This window comes from Xenopus laevis, chromosome 7L (genome assembly GCF_017654675.1).
Source record: "Xenopus laevis strain J_2021 chromosome 7L, Xenopus_laevis_v10.1, whole genome shotgun sequence".
NCBI classification, from domain to species: domain Eukaryota; kingdom Metazoa; phylum Chordata; class Amphibia; order Anura; family Pipidae; genus Xenopus; species Xenopus laevis.
This window is the reverse complement of record NC_054383.1, coordinates 62,654,998-62,675,110: the sequence shown is the minus strand read 5'-3', so window position 1 is coordinate 62,675,110 and position 20,113 is coordinate 62,654,998. Positions and strand designations below refer to the sequence as shown.

General features: G+C 38.4%; 1 protein-coding gene across 2 annotated transcripts in view; it reads right to left on the bottom strand.

Moving 5' to 3' along the window:
- ndufv1.L (NADH:ubiquinone oxidoreductase core subunit V1 L homeolog) overlaps nucleotides 1–18,283 on the bottom strand; it is a 28,273-nt gene extending 9,990 nt beyond the window's left edge. The window contains 8 exon segments of one of the 2 annotated variants that reach the window (NM_001086746.1): nucleotides 2,273–2,439; nucleotides 2,540–2,752; nucleotides 2,984–3,173; nucleotides 6,178–6,361; nucleotides 9,752–9,922; nucleotides 11,090–11,169; nucleotides 11,245–11,356; nucleotides 18,246–18,283. In NM_001086746.1, coding sequence (NP_001080215.1) covers nucleotides 2,273–2,439; nucleotides 2,540–2,752; nucleotides 2,984–3,173; nucleotides 6,178–6,361; nucleotides 9,752–9,922; nucleotides 11,090–11,169; nucleotides 11,245–11,337 — 1,098 coding nt within the window. In that variant the 5' untranslated portion in view covers nucleotides 11,338–11,356; nucleotides 18,246–18,283. 2 annotated transcript variants of the gene reach the window in all.
- Nucleotides 18,284–20,113: the final 1,830 nt, after the last annotated feature.

Sequence of the window (20,113 nt, the reverse complement as noted above, 5' to 3'; positions counted from 1 at the left end):
GAGATCCATACAGACTATGTGCGGCCGTCGGCCGTCTCTTGCTTTCCCCAGCTATCCACAGCCACTGAGAAGGACAGGGCATGCAGGCATGGGAGGGGCTATTTGCTGACGTCATCTTGACGCCTCGTCACATTAGGGTCCTTCACAGTACTGCTATTCTCCCCACCCTGCTTTGGATGTATACCCCTCCCTTGAGAAAAAAAAACGATTCCATCAGATTCCGGATCTTCCCTTACCAGCTCTCCCTCCCTGGCTATCGCTCCTCTCAGTTACGGCTCTTGCTTCCTCTCTCTTATCAGCTTTCACCCTGCCTGGCTCTCACTCCCCAGCTCGCTCATTCTAAGGCTAAGGCCACACTAGGCGATAGCGCCGCGATTTGACTCGCGGCGACTTTTAAGCCGCAATCGCTGGGGAAACTTTTGCGCTGGCGTCTATGGGGAATCCAGCGTAAAAACACACGCGGCGATCTTTTTTCTATTGTCGCTCGAAATCGCCTAGCGAGGCAATTTCGAGCGACAGTAGAGAAAAGATCGCCACGTGTGTTTTTACGCTGGCGATTTTTCGCGATTCCCCATAGACGCCAGCGCAAAAGTTTCCCCAGCGATTGCGGCTTAAAAGTCGCGGCGAAAAGTCGCCGCGAGTCAAATCGCGGCGCTATCGCCTAGTGTGGCCTTAGCCTAAGGCTCCCCCTTCTCCTTACAGCACAGATAACAGAAATGCTTGACAGGTCTTGATTTTTGTTGTTTCTCCTTTCTGTGTGCGTGCATGCGTCTGTGTGTAAGGGGGAGAGCCTTTTGAAGCAGACAGACCAGCAACAAAAATCAAGCGTTTCTGCTATCTTGTTATCTGTGCTGTGGAATTTGCGAGCTGGGGAGTGAGAGAGCTGTGAGGGAGGGGAAGCGAGAGCCAGGCAGGGAGAAAGCTGCTAAGGGAGAGGGAGCAAAAGCCAGTAATAAGAGGGGATTGAGAGCCAGGGTGGGAGAAAGCTGCTAAGGGAGAGGGGAGAGAGGTGGTAAGGGAGAAGTAATGAGAGCAGGTAAGGGAGGGAGAGTCAGAGAGGGAAGAAGATACCTTTGGCAATAAAAATGACACCCTGCAATAAAAAAAAATGTATATTGGTAGTGCAGCCACAATAATGCTCAGGATAGCATATCTAAACACCACTTAATTTTTTTTATCAACCCTCTGCAACCATTTTGTCTTTCTATATTGGTATCAAGTAGTGGAATTCCACATTTTTTAGTAACAACTCCATTCCACTTATTTCAGCACAACTGCTGGGGATTTCTTTCTGTTACAACTAGATCGGGCAGCAGCAAAGACAGCTATGTGCAGCTGGGAACAGACACAGGCAGTGGGAGGGGAGGGGTTCTCCGAGCTAAAGCAGATTTCAGCCTGTCAGTCAGTGATGTGACCATTTCCTGTGAGAGAATGAACAGACACTCCCACACCTCATTTCAGCTTAGACTCTGAGCAGTAAGGATCTCTCTGCAGCTCTGATATAGTGACAGTTTTAAGAGGTAAATTGCTATCAAAACACTTTTTTTTCTGCATCATTACACATTTGGGGGTTGGGTGACTACTATATCTGAATATAAAGATTATATGAAATGTCCCCTTTAAATTTCCTCCTTCTGTGCCCAATTCCTGTAGATTTATTCTGCAGAACAATACTGAACAAAGAACATTCCTTTTGTCTGCTGAACATGTTACCATAATTTACAACATCCAATAAGGGACACTTTTCTATGTACAGATTGTACAAGCACCAGTTAAATCATCTGCAGACTGCCACTGTCCAAACTCACCTTATAATAGGCTTATTTGCTGTTATGATGACAGCTTCAGCAGTTTGTAGGACTGTTATTCATTAAGTGTTTTTACAGTAGTTCTACAACAACAAAAAATCTAAAGAGGATCTTTATTATATCAAAGGAAATTGTCGTGTAGCTAATTATATTGAAACAATATTTAAAGAAAATTACCAGTTTGACTAAAAAACAAGATTATGATGACTATCTTTTCAGACAAACAGAATACATCGCTATTTTGGTCAGTGAGACTGTATTACTTAAGAAGCTCATATGGTGGTGGCACACAGGGAGATTAGTCGCCAAGCGAAGTTTTCAGAGATCACCCGAAGTTGCCTCCCGCCAGTGATTCACATTTTTGCCAGTGGGAAAACATTTCGGGGAGATTAGTTGCCCGCAGTAGCGAAGACAGTAAGTAAGTAAAAAAATATACAAAATATCACCACTTAAGTACTACTTACTGATTTATTCATGACAATGATCGCTGCTGTACCAAGACCAGTCTGAGCCTGGACTAGAGCATCAAAATCCATAAGAACTGTTTCACACACAGATCGTGGTATAAGTGGTGTGGAGGAGCCTCCGGGGATTACAGCAAGAAGATTATCCCAGCCACCAGTAACTCCTCCTAAAATGGCAGAAATATGTATAGTTCCAAAGAGACAAATACTGCAAGATAATAATATTTAGAATTAGTTCAGACATAAATATTTATAAAAATTCTGTACCTGCATGCCTTTCAATGAGCTCTTTAAGTGGTATAGACATTTCTTCCTCCACAGTACATGGATTGTTTACATGTCCCGATATGTTGAACAGTTTGGTACCAGAGTTTCTTTCACGACCAAAGCTAGCAAACCAGGAACCTCCACGCCTGCAAATGGTCGGGGCAACTGCAACAGTTTCCACATTGGCAACTGTTGTTGGACAACCAAAAACACCTGGTGAAAAACAGAACATATTAACGATAGGTTAGGGGTAAAAGATGGATTGTATGAATCAGCATTTCTTTATGGGAAAGTGCAATTATTGTATCCATCATTAGTTTCCAAATAGTATCAATAGAAAATCTGTTTTAATTAGAATGACAAAATGGTCAGTGCACATAATGTAACTATGTGAAATACACAATTAAAAATGGTGAATTGTTATAAGGCGGCGTTAAGTCATACCAACATCAGCAGGAAAGGGAGGCTTAAGGCGGGGTTTTCCTTGTTTTCCTTCAATGCTCTCAATCAATGCAGTCTCTTCACCACAGATGTATGCCCCAGCGCCTCTCACCACAAACACATCAAAATCATACCCTGAGCCACAGGCATTACGCCCAATAAGCCCCGCAGAGTATGCCTCCCGCACAGCTACCTAAAGGGAGAAATAAACAGATGTGCTGAAGATAAATATTCATCATACCAAGAAAGTTTTAAACGGTTTCCAATTATTTGCACACCATACAGTTAAGCTCATAAATCTTTGGACAGAGGCAACCTTTTTTTAATTTTGGTTCTATACATTACTACAATGAATTTTAAATGAAACAACTCAGGTGCAGTTGAACTGCAGACTTTCAGCTTTAATTCAGTGGATTGAACAAAAAGTTTGCATAAAAACTTGAGGAACTAAAGCCTTTTTTAAAACAATCATGTCATTTCAGGGGCTCAAAAGTAATTAGACAAGTGAAAGGCATGCTCAATTGGGTTTAGATAATGTGACTGACTTGGCCATTCAAAAATATCCCCCTTCTTTGATTTAATAAACTCCTGGGTTGCTTTGGCTGTATGTTTTGGGTCATTATGAAACGCCTCCCAATCATTTGACTGCATTTAGCTGGATTTGAGCAGACTGTATGTCTCTGAATACCTAAGAATTAATTTGGCTGCTTCTGTCCTGTGTCGCATCATGGATAAACACTAGGGTCCCAGTGCCACTGGCAGCCATGCATGCCCAAGCCATCACACTGCCTCTGCCATGTTTTACAGATGATGGGGTATGTTTTGGATCATGAGCTGTTCCACACCTTCTACTTTTTTCTTTCCATCATTCTGGTAGTTTCATCTGTCCAAAGAATGTTTTTCCAGTACTGTGCTTGCTTTTTTATATTTTTTTTTTAGCAAAGTCCAATCTAGCCTTTCTATTATTGAGACTTATGAGTGGCTTGCACCTTGCAGTGCACCTACTGTATTTACTTTTATGCAGTCTTCTCTTTATGGTAAACTTGGATATTGATATGCCTACCTCCTGGAGAGTGTTGTTCACTTGTTTGGCTGTTGAGAAGGGGTTTCTCTTCACCATGGAAATGATTCTGCAATCATCCACCACTGTTGTCTTTCGAGGACATCCAGGTCTTTTTGTGACCAGTGCTTTCTTTCTTTCTTAGGATGTACCAAACTGTAGATTTTCCCTCTCCTAATATTGTAGAAATTTCTCAAATGGGTTTTTCTGTTTTTGCAGCTTAGGGATGGCTTGTTTCATCCACATGGAGAGCTACCTTGAACGCATTTTGTCTGTTCACAGCAAAATATTCCACATACAAGCACCCCCCCTCAAAACAACTCCAGGGCTTTTATCTGCTTAATTGATAATTGAGCCCATGAAATGAAGTGATTATGTTAAAAAAGGCTTTAGTTCCTCACATTTTTATGCAATCTTTTTGTTCAACCCACTGAATTAAAGCTGAAAGTCTGCAGTTCAACTGCATCCGAGTTGTTTCATTTAAAATTCATTGTGGTAATGTACAGAGCCAAAATTAGAAAAAAAGCTGTCTCTGTCCAAAGATTTATGGGCTTAACTGTATGTTAAACAAGATATTACAAAGTACTGCAAAACATTTGTATGCAAAATAGGTTTTCTACATTTCAAGTGGAGCAGTCATTAAAACAGACTACCCAAAAGCTTTCAAGCTTTTCAACCACCTACACTGCTTCATATGAAAGTTATGTTCCTCTAGTCTAAACGGATTGCCTCTGGTGCGGTGATCCTCTTTATTGGAACAAAATATCCCAGCTATTGGTCTATAATGCCCTCTAATGTACTTGTAAAGACTAATGTCCCCCAACCTTGACAGTCTACCCTCAAAATGTAAATCTTCCATCCCCTTAACCAGCTTAGTTTCTCATATCTGCACTCTGTCTCCAACTCATTGATATCCTTCTTAAAGGGTTGCTTCACCTTCAAGTTAACTTTTAGTATGTTATAGAATCGCTAATTCTAAGCAACTTTTCAATTGGTCTTCATTGTTTCTTTTTTATAGTTTTTTAAATTATTTGCCTGAGCTTTCCAGCTTTCAAATGGGAGTCACTGACCCCATCTAAAAAACAAATGCTCTGTAAGGCTACACATTTATTGTTAATTTTTATAACTCATCTTTATATTCAATTTGGACCCTAGCAACCAGATGGCTGAAATTGCAAACCGGAGAGCTGCTAAGTAAAAAGCTAAATAACTCAAAATCCACAAATAAAAAAATTTAAAAAACCCCATTGCAAATTATCTCAGATTATCCGTCTCTACATCATGCTAAAAAAATTATTATAATTTTAACAACAACTTTAAGGATTGGAACGCAAAACTGCACTGCATACTTCAGATGAGGCCTTACCAGGGACCTAGAGTTCATGCTTTTTTCAATTTATTTGCTATTAAATAGTGTGTTTTGTAATAAACTCAGTAAAGGTTTATGAACTGAGGGGACCAATTGAAGTTTTGAATGTGAAACATTGTCCCATTTTTGCCTGATAAAGGATTTTAGCTGTTCAGTGTCTGCTTTGTTGTATTTTTAGTTTCATAATGAGCCAAATGTTTTCAATGTTGAATTACCACCCATTTCCGCAGAGTATAGCCAGGGTTTTGAAATTAAAACTCTTGCACCCATAGCAAACATTTAAAAGAAAGATGACACATTGTGTCACAGGAACAAGGGTAGGGATGCTCATGTCACAGAAGGGCTCCTGCCCTAAATTCACCAATTTATGCTAGCCACCCTCTTCCATCCCTCTGCAGCTGAGCACTAATTCACATTAAAGGGATACGGTCATGGGAAAACATGTTTTTTTTAAAAAAATGCATCAGTTAATAGTGCTGCTCCAGCAGACTTTTTTGTCTTTTTACAATCTTTTTTACAATCTTTTTACAATCTGAAAATTTATATAGGGTTTAATTGATTTGCAAATCATCTCCCTCTCTTTATTTACAATTTACAGTGTCTAATTTTTTTTCTAAATCAGAAGCCAAATGGTATGGATAATGGATACTACTACCTGTATATTACATAAAACTATTCATAGTAAGAAAATGACATGCAATATAGTGCCAACTGTTTTTAACAGAGGCAGTTTTTTTTGTTTAATACAGTATTACATTTAATGACTACCTGTAGATTGGATGCTTCATTGTAGAATTCTCCTCGAATGTAGATGTATGCTGCACGAGCTCCCATGCTACGTCCAGCAACTAGACAACCCTCCACAAGTTTGTGGGGGTCGTGTCTCATGATCTCCCGATCCTTACATGTTCCAGGTTCACCTTCATCTGCATTGACTACAAGATATTTGGGCCTAAGGATTATAAAACATGAGCCATTAAGATTATTAATTGTGACAGTAGAAAGGTTTATACAGCATTCTAAACTTCTATGAGTAGGTCACAGTACAAAGCAACTGGAGGTCCTTATTTTTATAAACTTTTGATGATTGCTGCATCTTAGTCGCTAGTTGCTTTGTTAGTGTGTACGGTCCAAGGTATAGGAAACCATTAAACAAAAATAATTCTGTGTACAATGGTCAATTATATAATTTATAGAGCAGACCTAGCACAAAGCCTAATCAGCAGTATCCTATGCACTGTGAAAATAGTTTACTCTTAAAAAACCATGGTAAAATGAGTCTCTTTATAATGTTTATTATGGAGTTCAAACACAACTTGTCAAGCTAGCTAAGCCATGTGTTACTCATGTAACTCGTGTTATGGCAGAATGGTAGTAAGGAAAATAAATTAAGCACATTAGACTTTCCTGTATAGAAAATATTTTTATTCTTTAAAAGGCTTGTTCATCTTTTCATCAACACTTTTTTCATTTTAATTGCTTTCAGATAGTTCACCAGAAATAATGACTTTTTCTATCAACTTTCTATTTGTGACCGTTTTTCTATTATTGAAGTGTAAAGTTCAATTTCATTCAATTCTGCAGCTCTGGGAGCGGGGGTCGCCAAACCTGTAAACTGTTCTAAATTGATACATTTAATTGATACATTTCTTATCTTTGGCCCTACTAAGCAGAATCCCTGAATTTCATTAGAGGCAGCTGTTGATACATTTGATACAATAGTTGCTAATACTCCAGAGATGCTGCTGAAAAATATATCAACTAAATGTTGCAAAATTGTAAGGTCTGCACCTGAGACAGGAAAAAAGAAAAAAGAAAGTAACTGAAAAAAAGTCTTTATTTCTGGGGAACAATCTAAAAAAATGGCTATTTGATATTTACAACAGAATGATACAATCACAATATGTAATGCCGATAAGGGAGGATGTGTGGTTATCTTGGATACGGATTACTATCTTAAAGAAGCATATTGCCAGATATATGATGTTAACACATACTGTAAGTTGAAGGGTGATCCTACCTCCAGCTATCGGTCTGCTCTCAAATCACTTGTGTCATATGGAGTATTACTTGGCATTTTTACTTTTTAGCTGATGCAGATTTTATCATTAAAGATCATCCAGTGATACCAATATTTCATCATCTGCCCAAAGTACACAAAGGGACAAAAATCTTGAGGGCAGGCCCACAGTAGTGGGAATAGGCTCATTCTATGAAGATCTTTCTATACGGGTCGGTAAATGTTTTCAGCCGTTTGTCTTCAAGTTGGACTCATATCGAAGAGATTTCACACGTTTTAAACAAGCTTAACAATATGATATGTGATAAACAATACTAGATGTTAAAGGGATTCCGTCATGGGAAAAAACATTTTTTTTAAAAAAAATCGTTTAATAGTGCTGCTTCAGCAGAATTTTGCGCTGAAATCCATTTCTCAAAAGAGCAAACAGGGGCCAGGGCAGCTGGGAAATTGACAAAATGTCTAGCCCCATGTCAGATTTCAAAATTGAATATAAAAAAATCTGTTTGCTCTTTTGAGAAATGGATTTCAGTGCAGAATTCTGCTGGAGTAGCAGTATTAACGATGACAGGATCCCTTTAAGCCCTTGTACTCGAGCATTTCCCACAGATTGGGTATAACATCAATTGATTACTATGTGAAACAGTTTTCCAACTATTCTGATGATCTAAGAATTTCTTGTGGAAGATGTGGGACAGCTATGGGGGCGAACTTTTTCCCCCTCATATGCCAACCTCTAAATAGGACAATGGGAGGAATCCCACATCTTTGGAGGTACATCAGCCTTTAGAGACGAGCTGATATAGTATGGTCAATATATTGATGAATTGCTATTAATATGGAAAGTTGGTCCTCTACCATCTCTCTGTCATCTGTGGCTTTCTTGGATTATGTAAATGATAATGATGTGAACTTGTCCTTTACAATGGATATTTCTCTTAAGGGTAAACATGGTAAAGTTATAGAAAGTGAATTATATAAAAAAATCGATATTGGGCAACACTTTATTACATTCTGATAGTTGTCACCCATACCATAAAATTAAAGCTATACCATGTTCTCAGTTTCTCCGTGTTAGGAGAAACTGTACGAATGACAATACATAACGCCAGCATGCAGATGATCTAAAGAATAGATTACTAAAAAGATCCTATCCTCAGGATATTGTCAAGCCAGTTTATGAACGGGCATCCGCACACTCTCAAAATGACCTTGTGACAGTAAAGAATGTAAAAAGAAAAAATATAGACAACACAAAAAAATGTAATGATAGTAATGTACTTTATTTTTCTACTGAATATATCAGAGTTTAATCAAGTAAAATCTGTTTTGTATAAATATCTACCTATTCTATATGGGGATTATAAATTAAAAACAATTTTAGACAATACAGAAATAAGATGCGTCTCTTGCAAGGCTCCAACTTTGGCAAATATCTTGTCACCAAGTCTCTGTATTACAGATAGACAGTGAAATAAAAAAAAACACGATGGGTAATACATGGTTGAATGTGACAGGTACTTTTCGCTGTGGAAGTAGATGTTTATGCTGTAATGTTATTGGCAACAACAAATAGTTTATATCCCACAGTAAAGGTGAAAGATAAGACATTAAAAGGGCATTTTAATTGTAAAAGTAGGTCTGTAATTTACTTATTGCAATGTACAAAATGTCAGTTTCATTATGTGGGACGCACCATCCGGCTATTAAAGGATCGTGTGAGGGAGCATATATATTCTATTGAAAATGAAAGGTGGGAAAAAATTTTTTTATATTAATGTGTGCAAGTAATAGAGAGAGTTTTTCCTTCAATAAGACAGTGATTTGCGAACAGTTATTAATCGTCGTGAAGCTTTCTGGATTTTTAAATTGGGAACTAGGAGTCCGTTTCCTTTGATCCCTTTGGGGAAATGCTTGAGTGCAGGTTTTTTCTGCTATTTGTTCTCCGATTGGACAGAAAATGTCATGTGATTTTATCATTGTGTATTTAAATGATCTTGTAAAATACATTATTTAGCCTATAATTAAGCACTAGTGTAGCTCGAAATGCGTCAGGCAATGATGCGGTCTACATTTTTCTAAATTTGATTCAAACAATTTAAAAACAATTGAACTCAAAAAAGTGTTTGGATCCACCCTATCAACTTGTTTTGCTATAAGTATAATAATAACCCTGGTATGCTGTAAATTAATCACATTTTTTTTTTTTTTAAGACTTGCCCAAACCCAAACAGGAGCTCAGTTGGGTTTAAATAATTTTATATATTTGATTTTCCCCTTTATCTGTTAGAAATGGCACGAACAAGGATAGTTATATATTACCTTCCATCTGATGGTTTATTCATAAAGCTCCATTTAAGACCTGTTGGGAAGCCAGCTCCTCCTCTGCCACGCAGGCCAGAAGTTTTAACCTCACCCTGAATCCAGTCTACTCCCTTCAACAAAATCTCCTTGGTCTTGTACCAGTCTCCTCTACTTAAAGCACCTTTCAATCTGAAATAAAAAAACAGGCAACTGTAAGGGGAAGAAAGCTGATGTGAGTTATCTTTCTGTTTTTTAATTGTGAAGAGTTAAAGTGTAATGTTTGGTGCACTCACTGACAAAAATAAGTAAGCAAATAAATACATATAGTAACATGAGGAAGTGTGGCAATAAAACATACACCAGTTTTTGCTACTGGCTGATAAAACCTAGCATGTATTCATTCACTTTTTTTGTGTGCACACAATGACTTTTACAAGAAAAAAAAAAAAAGTTGAACCTTGGGGGGGGGGGAATGGCATAAATTCAATTTGAGATTAGTCAGTACCATATATTATGAGAAAAATATATTTTGGATAAAAAAAAAAAAATTAAAAAAACTATACACAGATGTTGGCCACACACTGATCAAATGATCGAATACAGACTGATCATCCTGCAGGATGATCAGCCATATATTACTGCATTTTAGCAACACAAACCTGAATGGTCACTTTAGACTGATGAGGCCTATTAGACCGTAGGTCCAGTTGGCCACATCACTCAGATGTGTAGGCATGAACACAACTATTATAGCCTGACTTTTTCACTGCTAATTTAAAGGAACAGTAACATCAAAGTCATTAAAATATCATGTACTATTGCTCTGCACTGGTAGAACCAGCGTGTTTGCTTTAGAAACACTACTATAGTTTATATATAAAAAAGGTGCTGTGTAGCCATGGTGCAGCCATTCAAGTTGGAAAAAGGGAGAACACCATTGTATTTTACAGGGCTTATCTGTTATCTGTGCTATGTAACCTGTGCCTTTTCTCCTTTTTCCAGTTTGAATTGTGGTCCCATGGCTACACAGCATACTATAATATTACTATAAACTATAGTAGCCTTTCTGAAGCAAACACACAGCTTTTACCAGTGATTGCTAACAGTATATTATATGTTAATTACTTTAAAACAATTTCATTTTTTGGTGCTACTGTTCCTTTCAAATAATATTTGTTTTACAATAACTTAGGATTTAAAGTTTTGCAGAACAAAATATAAACTTATTCACTTTATTATTTTACATTTTATAATATTTATATTATATAGTAATGATGTATGAATGTTCAATTAAAATCTAAATATTCAAAATATGCATTATTACATGCAGATACAGATAAAAAAAAAAAAAAATACCCCCAGTCATGACGTCCATATAAGTTGGTAAATATTCGATCTTCGTCACTAAGAGGTCCAAATTTTGTCTTTTTTGGAGTCTGCAGAAGCAAAAGAAAGTTTTAACTTTTTTATTTTGTTTTTAAAATGAGGATGTAACCTCAAATCTGCCATACCTGATCAGGTCCACTAGAGTTGAATCTGGCAAGAACAATGGTGGAAGCAGGAGAGGGAAGAGGAATTCTCACTATATGTCTTAGGGAAAGCATCCTCGTAATGTGAAGGAGTCTGTGAAAGATATAAGGCACTCTTCACATGAAAACACCACATCATCAATTTAAATGTGGAATCAAAATGAGAAATCTAAGAAACAAAGTGTTACACAAGTAAAACCTTGACATACAATAAAAAACTGATTTTCAAAAAGAATTACGAAATGTCAAACAGTTAAAAGTATGAACAACAGCACAGTAAGTCTGATATGCAAATTCATATCGCACATACACAACACATGACTACCAAACCGACAGTTATAGGGGTCACGTCTTGGAATGTAGGAGGCATAAATAATCCAATTAAGAGGTATAAAATCCTCATACGCCTCAAGTTATTACATACTCGCATAGCACTTCTGCAAGTAACACATTTAACAGCAGATGAATACCAAAAGCTTTGTAGAGACTGGGTCGGTACATGTTACTCAGCAATGTTCCCATCACATAGCCGAAAAATAGCTATATTAATACACAAAAATCTAAATTGGAAGTTACTTAATAAAATTGAAGACCCGGAAGGGAGATTCTTGATTGTTAAAGAGCAAGTTAACAATGATTCATATTTAATTTGTAATATATATGCCACAAACTCTCCTACGCATAGCTTTTTTAATCAGATCTTGCAGCAAATAATAGACATCCCTACTAAATATTTATTGGTAGCAGGAGACTTTAACACAGTCATGGACCAACACCTAAACAGGAATAGCCTTGTACTCCAGTAACTCCAGTACTATTCTGGCAGGCGGCTAAAGCTGGCCATAGACGCAAAGATCGGATCGTACGAATCGAGGATTTGTACGATATTCAGACCGTGTGTGGAGAGTCCCGTAATTTTTCGTCTGGCGGACTATGGTCGTTTGGTCGATCGGACAGGTTAGAAAATTTCTGTCGGCTGCGTGTAATATCTCTGCGTGTATTGCCGATCGTAAGATTTTCAGAGGGAGACTGTCACTAGCTTTGTCAGACATAACTATCGTATGATTGCTGTCAGGGGCAGAACATCAGCTGATCTGTTCTTACTACTTCAGAATGGTAAGGCTATGATCTTTATGGTTAGTGGCAGGTCAGGAGATGGGAAAGTCTGATCGTATGGTGATTCATAGGATCAGATCTTTGCGTCTGTGGCCATCTTAAAGAGATATTGACACCAGAAATTAAAACTTTTTTACATCTATCATAATATTGGCTTTGCATGCTACTTATAATTGTCCCATAAAGTATTTACCCAATGCTTTTACATTACCTGTCTGATGCCCCATGTTCCTGTATGAGGGGGCTGCCATATTTGTGCAGCAGGAGTCCGTTAGCATTAGAAACTCTAACTGACAGGCTGAGATGGGACAGTCAGGTTGGCAAAACAGTCAGGTTTAGGAACTTTAACTAACAATTGCTTATAAAACAAACCTCTCAGCAAAAAAGATCAACATGACCTATAGGTAACTTTTAATGTACATTCATATTTTAAAAAGTAGTTTTTTAGTGTATCACTTTAAGGCAACACTACGCGGTCATAATATATCATACATGGCTAAACGTAAACGGGAACTCATACAACACCTAGCAATTAGCAACTAAAGCGTATAAAAGATACCACAAAACACCAAGTGTCCCCAATAAAATTAAATAAACAACAAAAGAAAGCTACGATCTAGCACTACAGGAGGCAATACAGCATAGAATTAATATAACATCAGCAAAACAATATATGGAAGGTAACAAACAAGGCAGACTGTTGGCAACCCTTAGCAAAGCAAAAATAAATGCAAATTTCCACAATTGAAGTGTGGCAAAAAGTCAGAACCAAATTACTCGGTACATACAAACGATCACTTTTTCTTCCCCTATTAATAATAATCATTTCCAAGATGCTAAAGCAGACCCCCATTTCAAGTTATGGCACTCCAAAGGTTAACCATGATTGGTTTACTCCTTAAACTTAACACAAACACAATATATAAATTCCCAGAACTACAATCCAAACATGGCCTCCCTAACAGCCATATCTTTGCATAACTGCAAGTCAAAAGTCATGCGGAGCTAATGATTCGGGGTATAAACCCAAAATTAACAAATAATTGGATGTCTTAAGCTGGCCATAGACGCAAAGATCCGATCGTACGAATCGTGGATTCGTACGATTTTCGGACCGTGTGTGGAGAGTCCCGACATTTTTCCTCCGCCGGAGATCGGTCGTTTGGTCGATCGGACAGATTAGAAAATTTCTGTCGCCTGCCGATAATATCTCTGCGTGTATTGCCGATCGTACGATTTTCAGAGGGAGATTGTCACTAGTGTTGTCAGACATAAGTATCGTACGATTGCTGTCAGGGGCAGAACATTGGGTGATCTGTTCTTATTTGATCGGAATGGTAAAGACTTTGATCTGAATGGTTAGTGAAGGGTCGGGAGATGGGAAAGTCCGATCGTACGTTGATTCGTACGATCGGATCTTTGCGTCTATGGCCAGCTTTAAAGGAAAACTATACCCCCCAAACAATGTAGGTCTCTATAAAAAGATATTGCATAAAACATCTCATATGTAAAATCCTGCTTCATGTAAATAAACCATTTTCATAATAATATACTTTTCTAGTAGTATGTGCCATTGGGTAATCATAAATAGAAAATTGCCATTTTAAAAAATAAGGGCCGCCCCCTGGGATCGTAGGATTCACTGTACTCACAAACATACCAACAAACCATACATGTTAGGTCACATGAGCCAATTAACAGACAGAGTTGTGTCTTTTGCTTCCACGCTTCTTCCTGTTATAGTTAGAGTTGAAGTATTTCTGGTCAGGTGATCTCTGAGACAGCACAGAGACCATCACGAAATGGTGGCTCAAGGCAAGAGATATAAAAGGGCAATATTTACTTAAATATATATTTCAGTTTGGTAAGATTCTTTAATATGCCACTTAATATGATATGAACTATCTGTTGCTTAAGTGTTCATTTTGGGGGTATAGTTTTCCTTTAATAAAGGCAAATAAAGGACAGCTGCTCACATCTGGAGTATATGCCATCATTAGACCAAATATAGACTACAACTCACGCACAGAGGGAATATTGAGTTGGCCAAACATCATACCAAACACAACAACTCAAATTGCAACATCATATATGAACCGCACAAAAGTCTTAGCAGTATACTTCCAAAGATGTGGCCCTTAGACTCCTCCACAGAGCATAGGTGTCACCCAAAATAGCATATAAAATAGACCTAACACAGACACCTAAATGTGCAGAGTGCAATCACCCCGATGCTACCTTAGAACATGTACTGTGGTCATATACTAAATTAAATGCTCTATGGAATATAGTCCTATCGCATATCGCAAGTTGGTTTAATATCACAATAACTCAGACAAACCCACAAATACTGTTGGGATTATATCCCACACCCACTGACAATACCATCAAAGGTAACATCAGAGTGGCAGATATACCTACCTAGCAGCTCAAGAACAAGAACGCAAAAAAGAGATTTGCCTCCTCCTCGTTCTCTCTCCCCAATGTCTACACCTAAATCAATGGAAGCTACCTCCTAACTGTCACAAACAACATGAAGAAGCTCTCACCCTTGTAACTTCCCTTCATAAACTTTTTTTTTTTACTCTCTCCCTTTCCCTTCTTTCCCTCTATTCTGTCTCCAGCTTCTGTCTATTTTCAAGTTTTATTGTACTGTTTTGACTTATAAGGAAACGGTGATAAGTGACTGATGTTGAACAACAAACTCAAGAAACAATGGTTTTTGTGTACCAATTATGTCACAACAAACATACAATGTACGATTTTACAGTTTTATTTTATTTACTTTTGGAAATACAATAAAAAAGTTGTTTTAAAAAATGTCGTTTTAATCTAAATAGGAGTTTGGGAAATTTTTGCATGAACCCGGAGTTCCCCTTTAACATTTTGAAATAGTGGTTGGGGGTCTGTTAAGTGTTGAAATTATGTTCTGGGGTTGTTGTGCTATTCATAGGGGAGGAGGAGGAATATGAATTGAAGAGTATGTCCTAATATGACAAACTTTTTCACATATAAGAGATGGGGGATATCCTTGCAGTGAACGCCAACTGTTTATTTTTTTGGTGTGCTACCAATGTTAATGTTGATGTGGTCCTAAAATTTCTTGATAACATGGGTGTGGTTTAAAGTAAGTGTAGTTTAAAAGGAGTGGTCAACAATAACTTCCATTTTCGGTCATCCACCACATAGGCCAGAAAAATTCTGGCCCTTAGTACCACATAACCTGGACTGCACTGACTTAAGGCAACAGAATTTATTGGAATGTCCCTTTTATAATGATCACACTACCCCACTTAACCACCTTATGTACAGTGTTTTGAACCCCTATACAGTCTACTAGACTAACAACTAGTCACAATCTTTGAGTGTATAGCCAACTTAAGGCTCAATAACACCTTTCTTTTAAAGGGGTTGTTCACCTCCAAACACTTTTTCAGTTTAATGGTTTTCAGATTGTTCCCCAGAAATAAAAATACTTTTTTCAATTGCTTTACATTTTTTACAGTTTTTTCAAAATCTAAGTTTAATGTTACCGTCTCTGGTGTTTCAGTTTGGCAGCTCAGTAACATAGTAAGTTAGGTTGAAAAAAGACACACAGCTGCCCCAAGTCTTGTGCTTTGATAAACTTCAATCACTCTTTACTGCAAGTTGGAGTGATATCACCCCCCTCCCTTTTTCCCCCCAGCAGCCAAACAAAAGAACAATGGGAAGGTAACCAGATAGCAGCTCCCTAACACAAGATAACAGCACTCAATAGTAAAAACCCATGTCCCACTGAGACACATTCAGTTACATTGAGAAGGAGAAACAGCAGCCTGCCAGAAAGCATTTTTCTCCTAAAGTGCAGGCACAAGTCACATAACCTGGGGCAGCTGGGAAATTGACAAAATGTCTAGCCCCATGTCAGATTTCAAAATTGAATATAAAAAAATCTGTTTGCTCTTTTGAGAAATGTATTTCAGTGCAGAGTTCTGCTGGAGTAGCACTATTAACTGATGCGTTTTGAAAAAAAAACATGTTTTCCTATGACAGGATCCCTTTAAGAAACACAACTATTGTTTAGTAGTTGCTGTGAAGAAACTGGAGCAGCCATTCAAAGAAGAAAAAGTTCAAGTTACACAGCAGATAAGATATGCAGAGCATAATGGGGTTCTGTTATCCACTATTTAACCTGCACCATATAGCCTTTTTGCAATTTCCACCATTGCTACACAAGCAGCTTGTTTATATGAACAAACAGATCAGTTTTACCAGTTTTTGGTGTTAGTGTTCCTTTAAAATGGGACTTTTATTGCTAACTTTCTTTAAAGTTTAAAAAAAACTAGACAAAGTAAATACTGTTAAGTGGTTTAGACTCTAAATATAGTTCATCATTTCACAAATCCACCAGTGTGCACTTTATGGGCAGATGCCATGCCTGCAGGTGCACACAGAACACAGAGTGGATGGACACAAGCAAATCACCTTAAAATAATATCAGAACATCTGCAAAGTCAAGAAAACCAATAGCCCAGTACAAAGCTTTAACAATGTCAAAATAATAAAAAAATATTATGCGTAATATGTGCATAATAAAAAAAACACCATGCAATGCTAAAGCCATATGTCCTCTATGTGACATTAGCAGGAACCTTGGCCTAACCCTCAAAGATATATGTATAATACACAAAAGCCATGAATATCTTGTAAATTATATCCTTATAAACGGTGCGTTCTGATGTTATCAGTTATAAACAGTGAGTTCTGATGTCATTTCTGTCACATGACTCAATGAAATTTGTGTATTATAATAAAGTACCCCCAGTTGCAAATGTGAGGATATTAGAAGTTACCTTGGAGTTCCATGACCTGTACAAAAACAGTCCGCCTTCGGCCTCGTGTTTTTATATAGCCATGAAACTCCTCAGTAACTTATAATATCCTTATATTTTACAAGAGGGGTACTTTATTCACTATTTATTCAGTAAGATGAAAGCACTTAGCAAAAGAGAATATACAGAAGCCAAAAAAGCAGAATGACCCGATTAAGTGAACAAAGTTATTGGCCAACACTTCTGGCTGGCTGAGTGATCCATCGAGTCAGCAGCTTGGTCACCTGTTCAATACCTGGACAGCAAAATGAAAACTGTACTTCTTGTCTCTTACCAAAAACGGAGTAAAATTACTTTATTTCTACAAACACAAATGGTAGATGCATTGCTACAAGATACATTGTAGGCTGTTTTTATTTTAAAGATTTATGCTGACATATGAAGACTATACATAGAAAGCACTCACTGACAAACAGTGAAATAAATGTACGTCTCATAATCACGTATGCATCACTCCTATTCTACTTCTGCTATTACTTTGCCTATTGTCATTTTAATGTGGTTAATTGGAAATAAAAGACTCAGGGCCGTCATGTGGCTGACGACTATCATCCCTCCCAGGTCCGGTGAATTTAGGTTTTTGTCTTGGGAGGGCTGGCTATACTTTCACCGACTACCAGGACCCTTGCTGCCAGTAAACTGCAGACTTCGAATGGAGGGCGATTGCTAGGGCACCAGCATGACCTTCCCCTAGACAGCTTTGTGCCCTTCTCGTTTTATCACATTAGTGTTGTGGGGGGGGGGTAAACTTCACCGTCTAGCTAGAATACCTGTGCAGCTCTACCGGAAGTAGGACATTCGTGACAAAGCAGGACAAAAAGCTGTGCAGGGGAAGGTCATGCAGATACCTTAGCTCCCGCCCTCCCTTCCTTCCTTCCTTCCGAAGGCTGCAGTTCACTAACAGCAGTGGGGCCCGGCTAAGCCAAGTAAATGCACGCTGCCTAACAGTCCCACTTTTTTTTTTTTTTAAACAAAGCACGCAGTCCCACTACTTACATCTCCAGCAAACCTGCAACTGCAAATCTCCTTAACTAGTGTTTTCAGAAAATCCCGTCGCCACAAGTCTAATCACGCGAGGCTGTGACGACTACACGTAAGCGCAGTGACGCGAGCTATTAGCTTTGTGGGCGTGACGAGCTCCGTTCATAGTCGGAAGCTGCCAATTTGTTCTTCATTTTTCTTGTGTTCAAACCTGTGACGTTGAAATTCTTCGTTGCCAACAGAAACTGCCTGCATCAGAGCCTCATCTATCAAAACAAAAAAAAAGGAAAAATTATTTTTTCATACTAGGGCATGGTTGAATTATGTCATGTCAGGGCTGATGGCAGAAATCACGGCCCCTAACATTTTCTGGGCCCCCTGATAAATAATAATATAGTAATTTAGGTTGAAAAAAGACACACGTCCATCAAGTTTAACCTTTTAACTCTATTTTAACCTGCCTAACTGCTAGTCTAAAAAAAAACATCCGAAGCCTCTCCAATTTGGGGAAAATTCCTACTGACTCCAAAATGGCAATTGGACTAGTCCCTGGATCAACTTGTACTATGAGCTATCTTTCATAACCCTGTATTCCCTCACTTGCTAAAAAGCCATCCAACCCCTTCTTAAAGCTATCAAATGTATCCCCCCCAATTTGGCCAGTCTTTCTTCAAAGCTTAGATTTTCATACCTTTTACCAGCTTAGTTGCCCTTCTTTGTACCGTCTCTAATTCAGTAATGTCCTGTTTAAGCACTAGTGACCCCTTCCTGCCGTGAATCAATGCCCCTTTATATAGCTCAAGACCTTATTTGCCCTTGATGCTGCTGACTGGCATTGCTTGCTACAGCCAAGTTTATCATCTACAAGGACTCCAAGGTCCTTTTCCATAATGGATTTGCCTAGTGCAGTACCATTAAGGGTATAAGTGGCTTGGATATTTTTACATCCCAGGTGCATGACTTTACATTTATCAACATTAAATCTCATTTGCCACTTAGCTGCCTAGATTGCCAGTTTGTCAAGATCCTGTTGCAAGGATGCTGCATTCTGGATGGAATTAACTCGGCTGGATAGTTTTGTGTCATCTGCAAACACTGATACATTACTTACAATACCCTCCCCTAAGTCATTAATGAAAAGGTTAAATAAAAGTGGACTCAATACCGAGCCCTGAGGGACCCACTAAGAACCTTACTTTAAAGGGATACTGTCATGGGAAAAAAACATTTTTTCAAAATGAATCAGTTAATAGTGCTGCTCCAGCAGAATTCTGCACTGAAATCAATTTCTCAAAAGAGCAAACAGATTTTTTTATATTTAATTTTGAAATCTGACATGGGGCTAGACATATTGTCAATTTCCCAGCTGCCCCATGTCATGTGACTTGTGCTCTGATAAACTTCAATCACTCTTTACTGCTGTACTGCAAGTTGGAGTGATCAGGGCTGATCCTATCAAATGTGGGGCCCAATTGGGACCATGTTGGCGGGGCCCCTAGACAAAGTGTTGCTGGCTACTGCCACACCAAGTATTTAGGAAAATAAGGGCATACAGGCACAAAATAGAAAGGAAAGGGGCAGACAAGGTAAGAGAGTGAGAGGGATGAAATAGGGGCACATAATAGGGGCACAAAGGGTAAGAGAGAGATGGAGGAAATAGGAGAGTGGACTGGGCCAACTAGTTTGGGGCAGGCTGGGCCAATTCAGCTTGGGAGCAGGCTTGGTTGGATTGGGGGCAGGGAGGGCCTATCAAGGTTGGAGGAAAGCTGGGCCTATGAGAGTTGGGGGCTCTCTAGACCTATGGATTTGGGTCGATAGGCTGGCTTATCAGAGTTAGGGGTGGGCTGGACCTATGGATTTGGGGATGGGCTGGACTCTCAAAG